This window comes from Hippocampus guttulatus, chromosome 4 (genome assembly GCF_054856545.1).
Source record: "Hippocampus guttulatus isolate MCC_2025c chromosome 4, RoL_Hgut_1.0, whole genome shotgun sequence".
Classification (NCBI taxonomy): Eukaryota; Metazoa; Chordata; class Actinopteri; order Syngnathiformes; family Syngnathidae; genus Hippocampus; species Hippocampus guttulatus.
The window spans coordinates 4,048,358-4,061,576 of record NC_141264.1 but is presented as its reverse complement, the minus strand read 5'-3'; the positions used below and the strand labels follow the sequence as shown (position 1 = coordinate 4,061,576).

At 41.1% G+C, this 13,219-nt stretch overlaps 1 protein-coding gene across 3 annotated transcripts in view; it reads left to right on the top strand.

The window, feature by feature from the left end:
* Nucleotides 1–937: 937 nt before the first annotated feature.
* The window catches only part of ppp6r3 (protein phosphatase 6, regulatory subunit 3), a 65,338-nt gene continuing 53,056 nt past the window's right edge, over nt 938–13,219 (top strand). For all 3 annotated transcript variants that reach the window (XM_086108333.1, XM_086108332.1, XM_086108331.1), the window contains exons 1-5: nt 938–1,119; nt 6,243–6,397; nt 8,882–9,115; nt 11,850–12,036; nt 12,121–12,258. In XM_086108333.1, coding sequence (XP_085964459.1) covers nt 8,889–9,115; nt 11,850–12,036; nt 12,121–12,258 — 552 coding nt within the window. In that variant the 5' untranslated portion in view covers nt 938–1,119; nt 6,243–6,397; nt 8,882–8,888. The remainder of the gene's footprint in view (nt 1,120–6,242; nt 6,398–8,881; nt 9,116–11,849; nt 12,037–12,120; nt 12,259–13,219) is intronic.

The window sequence follows — 13,219 nt, the reverse complement described above, 5'->3', positions numbered from 1 at the left end:
TATACTGTAATTTTATTTCCGACCTGCCTTATCCTCACAAGGGTCGCGGGGGGTGCTGGAGCCTATCTCAGCCGTCTTCGGGCAGTAGGATGGGGGGGGGGGGGCGTACACCCTGAACCGGTTGCCATGCAATCGCAGGGCACACACAGACGAACAACCAGCCCTCTTCGGGCAGTAGGGGGCTGGGGGAGAGGGTCATGTTAATGATTTTTCTCAATGATTTAGGAAACAGATCAACATCAATATGCAACACTTTATTTCTTTAAATCTCGGCCAGTTTTTACATTTTCATCTGATGACGTCTACATCCTAGAAAATCACAATGTCCCATTACTGATGAGCTATTTTTAGGACAGACCCATGAGCTATTTGTGTTGTCTTTGTGGGGTTATCTTGGCCAGTTGGCACCACGTTGCTGTGGGTGGGCTGTTCACTTAATCACAAACAAGGTGTGCGCATGTATGGTTTCGCCCCAAAAACAGAAAGCTGACGTCTGTAGGGGGTACAATCAATATCGATGAAATGTTAATTAAACAAAATCTACCGCCATGAATTTTTAAACATATGAATAATGAATTGATTGTGGAATATAAGAGGGCTGATCACCACTACACACCCGTCCTTGGTCAAAAGTCCTAATAATCATAGTTCACTAACTGGCCACATTTTCAATAATAATATCAGATGAAGTTAACATACATTTTTGTGACTTTTAGAAAATATCGAATTCATTTTGGAAATTATCGACTGCGTTGCCTTGCTTAGCAACCATAATTCCGATTCGTTATATTATTCTCGTATCGAGGGCTTGGTAACCAATAGAACACCAGGGGCATTTTGGAGTGATTGGGTTACCAACCAATGGTATTACTGTTACTGCCTAAGCGACCAACCCCTTGTGTGCTGTGGGGGAAGGGATAGATGCTATTGACTGGACGGCAACGCCATCTTGAAAAGTGTCCTCCATTGCCAACTATTTCACGTTGGCCACATCTAGTCAGTTTTAAATGTTTGGTTTCTCCGTCACATTTTATATGTATTTGTGTTTGGAACCGATTACTGCTTTTGGACTATTGGAAAGATATTCATGCTGGAGACTCGCCGGTCTCAAATTTGTTGGTAGGTACTCTCGCTACAGGACCGACTTGTCAGCAGTGATTCTACAGCCGGCGAACATAAGATGCGCATGCATGTTACTACTATATGTTAATAATCAAGCAATATTATTAACGCATTGAAAAAAAAGGTGAACTTTAGTGACTATGGCTGGCGGAGGCGATGGTCAAATTGCATTGTTAATGAATGCCGTCGTTGTTGCTACTTTGACAGGTGTGTTTTAGGTTTAAGCAACGTATGTTTGTTGCAATGCGAAATTACATTTTGCAGAACCGTTACGTAGCTTCCGCGCAAATAATAGCATGATGGTCATTCTAGAGTGGGGAGTTGTAGTCCCCGAGCCCGCTGCTCATTACGGCTGCACAATTTCCAAACCTTGACGAGTGAACCTGCTTGTCGCATTTTTCATGTGGCTGGTTTTCTGCTGCCGTAGAAAAGTATCTTTGACCACCACTTCCTTGTGTTTCACAGTAGCTGCGGAAGTTGACATTATTTCAACAACAAACCTTGACGCTTCTCATTATCTGGGGAATTGGACTCTGACGGACCTATTTGTCAATAGAAAAAATACCTGCTTTCTCTGCCTGAGCAGTTCATTCCACCCCTTAAAAACATTTTAGCCCACTCCATGTGAATATTGTCAGCGTGGTTCTTAAAAGGTGGTCACCTTTCCTGGCAAAAAAATTGGAAATATTGAAATATCAAATATACTTTTTTTTATCACTCATATATATATTTTAGGGTCAATGCAGGTGTGCTTATTGCTTGTGCTTATTACCATCATGGTAAGTGATGGTTTATTTTTTTGGACTCAGAACAGAGATGTGCAAGTCAAGTATAATGCTACTAGAAAAGCACAGCAAAAATGAAATGCAAAATTTAAATGCCACTTTTTTCACCTGAATGATTTGGCAAACTTATATAATTTTATCGGGCGGCCCGGTATTCGAGTGGTTAGCATGTCGACTTCAAAGTGCTGAGGTACCAGGTTCAATTCCAGCTTCGGCCTTCCTCTGTGGACTTTGCATGTTTTCCCCGTGCTTCTGTGGGTTTTCTCCGGGTCCTCCAGTTTCCTCCGACATTCCAAAAACATGCATGGCAGACTGATTGAACATTCAAAATTGTCCCGAGGTGTGAGTGTGAATGGTTGTTCATTTCTGTGTGTGCTGCGATTGGCTGGCAACCGGTTCAGGGTGTCCCCCGCCTACTGCCCAAAGACATCTGGGATAGGCTCCAGCACCCCCCGCGACCCTAGTGAGGATAAAGCAGTTCGGAAAATGAATGAATGAATGACTGAATATATTTTTATAAACACACACACACACACACACACGATTGTGTCGTACCACCCTAACTTCACTGTCAGCACAAATTTCTTCAAGGAATGAGATGAAATAAATGCATTTTTGCTTTTTTAATATAAAATATATAGAGTTTTAAATTGACGAGTCATGTCATTGGCCGTTGTATCGTGATGCACTTTTTTTGTGCATCAGGTTAAAACCTTCCCGAGCTAATGAATTGAACCGGATATAAAGGCCAGAAAAGGTCAAAGATTAGAAACTGTATTAAGTTTTGTCGTGTGAATAAAAACTGAACATGTGAAAAAAGTAACGCTGTAATTCAGTCATATTTTCATAGAAGTTCATATTCATCTCAGTCAATTGGAGTTGATAACTAATTAAACATTTTAACTTGCACTGTTTTACGTGTTCACTAAAACAACGTCACAAAATAACTGTCTTTAGAGAGAAAATCATCCCCGCTGAGCAAACCACAAACGTGGAATGAATTAAGCTCCTACACAGCGTATGTCAGCAACGACGAGTGGCCTACAAGCTTAAAAGTAGATGAATATATCCATCCATTTTCCGATCCGCTTATCGTCACAAGTCAAGTCAAGTCAAGTCAACAGTATTCATAGAGCAAAGGTCACAAAGGTCGCAGGGGGTGCTGGAGCTTATCCCAACCATTTTCGGGGAGTAGGCGGGGGACACCCTGAACCGGTTGCCAGCCAATTGCAGGGCACACAGAGATGAACAACCATCCACGCTCACACTCACACCTACGGACAATTTGAAGTGTCCCAACAGTCTGCCATGAAAATGCAAACTCCACACAGGGAGGTCAGAGCTGGAATTGAACCTCTGCGCTGTGAGGTCGATGCGCTAACCACTGGACCACAGGGCCGTTAGGTTAATATAGTATAAAATATTTATAATTTCATGTTATTTGAGAGCGGTTTGGTGGGTGACTGGTTAGCACAATACCCTTTTCACATCCCGGAGGTGTTTTGACTTTGTTATTTTATTGTTGGTCTCTCACAGCAACGTACAAAGGGAGTTCGTACTAGAAGTTTGTTGACAAGTGGATCGATTTAAAGTTGGTCTAGAGCAGTGGTCGGCAACCCAAAATGTTGAAAGAGCCAAATTGGACCAAAAAACAAATATTTCTGGAGCCACAAAAAATTATAAGCCTTACAATCAAGGCAACACATGTTGTATGTATCTATATTAACCTACCATCAAAATGACCGAATTGGTTACAAATATACAATGAGCCTTCATAATTAAATATTTTTTTTCCCCTGCAGTGCATCCTGTAGAAAATTAAGCACCAGGTGAACTACTCTGTTGTATAATGCCGCCGCCACAAGTTTAACTTCATTACAATATTAATGAATTATGTTTCATTGCTTTGATGAAATTAAAGAAATGAAATCCAGTTTTGGATGTAATTTTTATTTTGAGGATTCGAAAAAACAACAAAATAGAAAGTGCATAACGTGCCCATTATCTGGGCAACAAACAGAGTACATTAAAATGCAGGCTGCATTCAAAAACTAAAACGGCAGTCTTTTGAAAAAGTAAAGTACCAGTATATAAAATCAAATAAATGTAGTAACTTTAATTTTGACGCAGGACTGCCAGGTCTCATCTGTGAGGCAAGTGCGATATTTTGATTTGATGTAGTTCATGTTTGACACTTTTTTTTTTTTTTAAACAATAGCCACATGCCTGGCATCCCACCCTGCTAATAGAAACGCGTGTCGCAGGCTGTGACGCAAATCTAGTTTGACAGAAATGTTGAAATTTAATTTATTCTGCACATTTTTATAGCATTGGAAAACATTAAGAATGTTTGTGTCATATGGCGGCCTGGTAGTCCAGTGGTTAGCACGTTGACTTCACAGTGCTGAGGTGCTGGATTCAAGTCCAGCTCCGACCTCCCCATGTGGAGTTTGCATGTTCTCCCCGGGCCTGCGTGGGTTTTCTCCGGGTACTCCGGTTTCCTCCCACATTCCAAAAACATGCATGGCAGGCTGATTGAACACTCTAAATTGTCCCTAGTTGTGAGTGTGGGCGTGGATGGTTGTTCATCTCTGTGTGCCCTGCGATTGGCTGGCAACTGGTTCAGGGTGTCCCCCGCCTACTGCCCGAAGACAGCTGGGATAGGCTCCAGCACCCCCCGCGACTCTAGTGAGGATAAAGCGGTTCGGAAAATGAATGAATGAATGTTTGTCATGTCTGTCCTCCTACAGAAACTTTATTGAAACAAAAAATATATTTCCCTCCCCCATCTTTTTCCATTTTCAAACATTTTTGAAAAAGCTCCAGGGAGCCACTAAGGCAACGCTAAAGAGCCGCATGCAGCTCTAGAGCCGCGGGTTGCGGACCGCCGGTCTAGAGGGATAATCCGTTCAGGAAATAGATGGAAAACACCCTGGGTTCTAAGTTATTTTAAATGAAAGGTTGACGCTGCGTTGTCGTTAGCGCGTATGATTTCCACAAAATGAATTTGCGGCTTGGTAAAGCACATTGGACAACATATGGTGTAGAAAAAGCACGATAAAAGTTCACTTCATTGACCACATACTATTATGATTTTTTTGGGGGGAACGGGGGGAGGACTATGATGTGTGTTTCGTCAAAAGTGCAATTAGAAACCCACTCGAACTGATTCAAGATTCGGTGGTTAAAATGTAAGCAAACATCGATTGTGAATTTGGGCTACGAGTCCAGCTTATACTAGAGAGACTCGTAATGCAAGCTACAAAATAAGTCTAAAATTAGTGACAGTATTACCGAACACCGCGATATAATGAGGAGATTGGAATAGCCACCAACCCTTGTAGGTATGTCACCCAAAAAATTCTTTAAATATTAAAATAGAACATATAATTGAATAGAGATTTGGGACATGAAAAAAGTCAGCCCTTGTTTGTTGTTTTTATTGTCGCACACAGGTCATTTTAAGAAGAATTAAGTCTCATTACAATTTTTAGCAATATGGTTTGGATTGGATTGGATAAACTTTATTGTCAAATGTACTGTATGTGTAACATACAGCACAGATGAAATTTCTTCCCTCTCAATATAAAAGAAAGAGGCGCCGCTGCGGGTGTCCGCGCCGCTATCCAAAGAAAAGTTAACAACATGGTCCCACATTGTCCACTCATAAATAATGGAAAACATGTCGTTCAATAAAACGCAAACATTTTTAGTCCTCTGAAAGGCATGAAAGAGCCTCATTTAAGGGCCTTGTCAACAGCGCAGCATTGTAGGTTTCAAATTATAGTAGAACAACTGAGTGTGCACTTTCGTAATGCCACATGCACACCAAATCCGAGCATTTCTAGCAGTGCCATTCAATTAAAAATCAATGCAGTTCACGCGGTGGGGCGCAGATGTGTGCGTGGCATGGCAGATGATGTGTTTAGAGCGGTCTAAAGTGTGCACGCGCACCGAAACTCCGCTCATTTCGTCTTTTCGGCAAAGTTAAATGAATTTTACTCGCTTTGTCTCGCAGCAGCCAATCAGGCTTCAGGATGTACTACGTCACACACAGCGTCCTGTACACTCGGTGGGATTTGTGAACCATAACACAAAAATGGTAAAGAACATTTTGCCAACACGATCCCGATAAAATTGCAATAAAATAACTTGCCATTGCACTCCAATGACGGGCATATCAACACTTTGCTGAAACAAGACACAAAATTTGGTCCATTTGGTTGGTCACATTTATGCATCTGGTGGGTCACCTGGCAATCTCCACAGAAGGGAAATGTTACATTTAAATTGTGATAAATTACTCAGGTTGTCTTTTACTATTGCCGCTTACAGGTGGTGTACTGCTGAATGTGCGCCGCTGTTGTGATCGTCCATTTTGCTGACTAACCCGGAAGTGCTGGCTAACCTGGAATGGGCCTCGCATATCACACCCCAGAACTGCCTTTTTTTTAACCTGAGCTCTGGTGTCTGGACTACCCACAGAATAGGTAGGTAGATGACGGTTGATGGAACAAATATGACACACAGGTAAAGTAATTGTAGTATTTTGTTATTCAATATTGTCTTTTTCTTCAAACATACTGTACCTAAACACAAACTAAAACTGTATGGCATAAAACTGAATCATAAATAAAAGTATTTTTGTTTGTCAAGGTGACCCTATTCAATGGTAGTTGAACACAATTTAGTCAGCTATTTTACACCCAGAAGCAGAAAATGTCAGCCTCTTATTTTGCATGATATGATTACTTTCATTGTCAAGGCGTTTATTTAATCTTTATATTGACCAGATTATTTTACTTTTTTGTGGTTGCATTGACTAAAGATTAAATATTGTATGTTAAAATAAAATGACTCAAATTCAGCCTTTCTTCTCTTTGTTCTTATTTTCCACAGTTAAAAAAAAAATCAATATAAATAGATACTGACCAATACGAAATACTTTTCAGTCATCATGCTCAGCCCTACTTTGACACCAATTGATGTTGTAACGATAAAAGAAGCAAAGAAATAGGTTCGAAAGAATTTTGGGCATATTGGCGGCCATTAGAGAAAAAAAAAAGTTATTTCCTATGCAAAACGTGATCTCACTTATCTTCCGATGAATACATTTTTATGACCCTAAGGTGCCTCTATGCCAAAGGGAACATTTCAGTCATGACTTGAAGTCCAAGGCCTATTTTTTTTGGGGGGGGGGGCAAGCCTCTTTACTATATATTTGTCCTCCACATCATTCCAAATCCGCAAAAAAAAAAAAAAAAAAAAATCGGTCTACTCATGTTGGAGTATAGGGCAGTGTATGACCAAGTGTATTTGCAACTCAGCCATATTTTCCATCTAGTGTTGAATGGTGATATTACAACTTAAAACTACAGTTGTCCAGAGGTGGGCATTCCTTCCGTCCTGGACGACTATATTTGTTGTTGTTGTTTTTGTTTAAAGGCACGTACTAAGCAAGGACAGAAGTGGGTTTTCGTCCGTCCCTTTAACTAATTCAATGCCAAAAACTAAACACGTTTGCAAAAATCCAATCATTTAGTGCCAAGACGTATACATCAGTTCTGGGTGTTTTGGTATTAAAACATTAATGAAGGGTTTTGCGCACCCACTCACGCAGTATCGAGGTTGTGGGAACGGTTTCAGGAAGACAAATCACCACTAGATAGCAGGAGTGGCTTTCATCAGGTCTTGGTCCACACACTGTGTGAGTAGTTGTGGGAGTGGTATGGTGATCCTACATCGTGAGAACACCATACCAGTGAGAACATGGATAAATACCGGCAGCTAACTCAGAGCTTAAAAAAAACAAATAAATAAATAAAGATGTCCAAGTCCCATCGTCATCCTTAAGGAACATGTGCACACACACAAAGTCCAAACTTCATGAAAACTTAGTGCATAGGTGCAGGTTTTATCTTGCAATGAACTGTTTTTTTGCATTCAAAGTGAACTTTTTTTGTGTCATTAGGAAGGCTTTGTTTGGGTATTTGAGGTATCACAAATACAAAAGACATAGCATCAAAGTGGAAGCTCTGCTTGAAATACTATCTGATCTGAAGTAGTGTATTGGCAGATTACACAGGCAACACAGACTGGGCGTGTTTCTGTCAGTCGTTACCGAAATGGGCGTCCACAGTTGACCCAGTTTGGGACAATTAACTCAGTCAATGCCAGCCCTTTTTCTCAAATTGGGAGAGCCCATGCCAGCCATTTTTGACCATTTTGACAAATTTTTGAAGGCCGACAGAAAATTGAGTTCTCTCGCCTCTTTCAAAAGGGGGGAAAACACATTAAATCTCTACCTTTTACCATTCTTTAGTAAACAGTTTTTTTACATTTCAGGATGGAGTGACTTCACTTTGCTTCAAGCAGACAAGAGGAGGGGCACTCGTCCTCTGTCCAAAAAAGTTTTAACACATCGCCAGTCAGTCTTATTCATGTGCAAGTTGATAATTTCATCTTTCTACAATAATAATAATAGCCTAATGCATCTTATTTGAAGGCGCCTTTCTTGCCATTCAAGGACACCATGCAATGTTACATTACATTGAGTAAAAATTGCAATGAGAACATTTTTTAATTGGGACAGGACAAAATGGCAGGTTGAGTATTAGGCAGTTTCAAACAGGCGTTTTGAGTTGTGATATGAATTGAGTGAAAGTCTCTCCTGCCATCATTCTGCCACGGTGTTATCGGTGCAAAGCCTGCGTTGATACTTTGCCATGTGAGCAATCGGGGCGGGAATCAGGTGCAAACTGCCCCGAGCTGTCAAACTTTCTGCTGTGATGTCATTCGCACAATGTCCTTTGAAAATTGGACATTAAGACGGCACAAAGTGCGAGGGCAAATTAAGAGCTGTTAAAGGTGCAATCAGATCAGTTCATTCTTTGTGGATTCGGCTCTGAGCTTTGTCTGTTTTAATCTGTTCCAAACGGGACATAAATAAAATCCCATTTGTCTCTCTCTCTTAGGACAAATATGTTTTGGAAATTTGACCTCCACGCTACATCCCACATTGACACTCTGCTGGAGAGGGACGATGTAAGACTAACCGATGTAATGGATGAAGAGGATGTTCTGCAAGAGTGCAAAGCCCAAAACCACAAACTGGTTGACTTCCTTTTGAGACCAGAATGCATGGAAGAGCTTGTCACCTTCATTACGCAGGAACCGAGCGCTGATGTTGAGGAAAACATTAAATACAAGTAAGTTTATAGTCTGTAAGCTGTACTGGATTCGGAATTAATTTAATTGAAGAATGTACTGTTTGTTTTTTCTGGGGGGGGGGGGGGGGGGCTCTGCACTTTTTTTTAACCCTTTTTCAAAAACAATTATAAAACAAAATAGTTGTTTTCCCCCTCAGCAGTTTATATTGCTTGCGTCCTAAACTTGTCAACCTATGTGGCATACAGTATATGCACGATTTTCCTTACAGTTGCATGAACGAACGTGTGTGGAAGCAGCACCTTTTTGTAACGATACGTTTACTGATGGCGGTATGTGATTGACTGGTGAGCACATCTGCCTCGCAGTGCAGAGGTGCAGAATTCGATTCCGGCTCCGGCCTTCCTGTGTGGCGTTTGCATGTTCTCCCCGTGCCTGGGTGGCTTTTCTCTGGGTACTCTGGTTTTCAAAAACATGCATGGCAGGTTAATGGAACACTCTAAATAGTCCCTAGTTGTGAGTGTGAGCGCGAACCGTTGTTCATCTCTGTGTGCCCTGCGATTGGCTGGCAACCGGTTCAGGGTGTCCCCCCGCCGACTGCTTGATGTAAGCTGGGATAGACTGGATAAATGGATGGATGTCTAGTGACAGTTTTTTTGTTACACATTTATCCCAAAGGGAATACATTAGTGGGGCTGAATTGTAGAATAATTCAAATGTTTTATTGAAATGTTTTTACACATTTTTGCTCACCGAATATTTTATTAATACAGAATTGGCCATTTTAAAAAATGTTTCATTAAAATATTTAAGAGTTGTAAGGCCACTAATCTCCTAGTTTTGCTGATTTCTTTTTTCTTGTTTGTCGCTTTCTGTTTTCATTGAAGGTGGAAGAAAATTGATTGTAAATTCAGATTTTTTTTATTTATTTTTTTTTCCAGCGAATGGCCCGGCACACTTGCAAACAGCAATTATGGATGATACTTTGTTGTTGTAGATGTACTTCTCGATACAGTCGAACACAATCTGAGCCGTCTGGTCAGCTTCTAATTTGTTGTACTGTCATTTCAAAGAACATTGAAGTTTTTTGTTTTTTTTAACTTGAATAGGCCTGTCACCATAATTACTATATCGACATACCACTTGATAATTAAAATGAACACAGTCACATAAGAGTTTTCTCCAGACTTGATAAATTGCCATTTAGCTGTGTGTTTGTTTACATACATCAACAGCGTGCAGTCAGTTTTCTGACGACTGCAGTTGTACAACCACAGAAAGTTGAGTGGCATAAATGGAATTAGCTCCAAACCCCAATGCGGTGGCGGTTTGGGATTTTTATTTTTTAATTCAAACCAGATGAATGTGCGCAGAGCCTGTTATCAACTAACTGGCATGACGCATTTGTATGAAGGAAGTTGCAACACAACAAACCTCAAAGTCCATTTAAAACAGGTGTGCCAATTGCATTGCTCGCAAGCTAGCGATCGCTTCATCGTCAAGGTGTGACGGTAGCTCTCATGGCATTGACGCAATCACTGCCAGCCCTCCCAGTTTTATGCTATTCTATAATATACAGTAGATGCCTGTCATCGGCAGTAAATGAGTTTAAAAAAAAAGTAGACTCCTGCCTATCATCCATTGTGAAATTTGTCAACTGTTTGACATACAGGTCAGCCAGTCATACACCTATTTGACGCACCCAAACACCGGCCGTCCGAATCTGCATCAAGGCTGCCAGTTGGTGTGCTGGTGGTTGTGCTAGTGTTGAGGACTGTAACGACTGGCTGACCAGTGTGTCACGCCAGTCGGTCCGCCCGAGGTGCTTGCTGCTGACCGAAAGAGGCAAATGAGGAGCAGCATTTTCGGGCCATTGATAAAAACATTCGGTCTAAGTACTGTTCCAACATAAAGGATGTTTATTGGGAGCTGTGCACACGGTTTGATATCAGCAGCTCCTGTCCGAACTCCATCCCCTGCCTGATTCCATTCAGCGCATCATCAAAGCAAAGGGAGGACAAAGAATGTACACTAGCTGGATTGTGCTATATGGGTTCAAACAGGTACGCAAGGTACGACAATATTTACTGTTCAGATAAAGAATTCAAAGGATATTTTTCAAACAATAAAGAAGGGAGATCATTTGGTCAATTCCAAAGTCGCTCGGGTGCTAAAGAAATGTGGGCACCCAGTTTCTTCAAAGGAGGACAAAAAACACAATGGGACATGGAGCCTGTTGCACAACAGTTTACCTCACGGATAGCGTGACTCGATTTATTGCAAGAGAGATATAAGCTCTTCAGCACTGTGGAGAAATCAGCGTTTATAGAAATGCTGAAGATGGGTCGTATGAATTGCCTTAAAAAAACCTATATTTCGCACACAGCCATTCCAGCCTTGTCCAACCAGGTTAAATCGGACATTCCGAAAGAGATAAAAGACATATCATGTCATGCCCTACATCTCATGCCATGTCATATAACCATAGATGTGTGGTTGTATGAAATGCTGAATGTGCTAGGATTTGTTTCAGTGCATTTTTTTGGCTGAACAGAGCCCAAATCTGTTTTATTTATAGTTTTCATTTATCTAATATTATCTATATTTCCTGCTCTATCATACCAGTTCTAAACTTTCAGATATATTTTTTTAACCTTATTCCATTTTTTGTCTTTGCTATATGTGTTTTCAGGGCATGCCTTGACTTATTTTCCTGTCAAAATGGACCCTGTTACATTTTGTTTTGTGTGGTTTTTACTTTCTTTTTTTTAACAGGTATCCCAACATATCGTGTGAGCTGCTCACGTCAGATGTGGGCCAAATTAACGACAGATTAGTGGAAGATGAAAAACTGCTGGTGAAATTGTACGGCTTTCTCCAGAACCAGCCACCTCTTAATCCACTTCTGGCCAGCTTCTTCTCTAAGGTCTTGTCTATTCTTATAGGACGCAAACCTGAACAGGTGAGCATTTGGGAAAATGATGAGATAGGTGTTGTGACAGAGCGTCGGGGCCCAACTAAATGTGATGTTTTTTTGTGTGTTTAGATCGTGGAGTTTCTCCGGAAGAGGGAGGATTTTGTAGACCTGATGATCAAACACATAGGGACCTCAGCCATCATGGACCTGCTTCTCAGAATGCTCACCTGCATTGAACCACAGCTGTTGCGACAGGATGTCCTTAATGTGGGTATTAGGATTGTCCAGTGATTATTCCCGATTGATCCTGTGTTTACTTGAATGAAACTAGACTCACGGTCCACTTATAGTCCTTGATGTTCTGAAATTGAAAAGTAAACTTGCTGGTTGAATGAAAAATAAGGCTGGATGGCAATTCAAGACCAACTATAATATATATATATATATATATATATATATATATATATTAGCGCTGTCAGTTTAGCACGTTATTATCGGCATTAATTTAAATGAATTTTAACGGGATTACATTTTTTCTCGCAAGATCAACACGGCACAAGGCACAGCAGATGTTAAGTTGCTCTATCAATAAACCAGAAACAAAACAACAAGCGCGCTGCACAGGTCCACGCACGTCTGTTTTGCCAGCCATGGCAGCGCGAGACACCGAAAACTGATACTTAAAGTTTACTTTTAAAAAGTTGCCAGATTGCTCCACTGACAAGACCAAAGTTACCTGGATGTTTTGCAGAAGTAAACTGAGCTATCATCACAGCACGTCGAATCTGAAATACCACTTAATGGCCAAGCACACAGCTGTTGTGAGTACTCCGCCCCCTCGTCTAAGACAGACAGCTATGGATCATTTCAAAGCGAAGAAAATGGATAACACGACGTTGAAAAAAATTGCTGAAGCCACAGCTAAATGTATGGCTACTGCATGCAAGCCTGTCAACATTGTCCACAGCCAGACTCAAGCTGAAATCATTCGCATTGCATTTAACGACTCCACTACGGATTGCCAGCGAGAGACTCCATTACAAGCTGTGTACAGAGATTGTACGTAGCGGAGAAGGCTAAGGTACACCAAGCGGGAGAAGACACTGTTTCGGGAGAGAAATAAGAGACAAGGTTGATGAGCCTCTGGTGAATAAAGAGCAGGCTTACGTTGAGTTCGATGTATGCCACTGACGCGATTGTTACTTGTTTGGAACTATTTTGTGTGGAA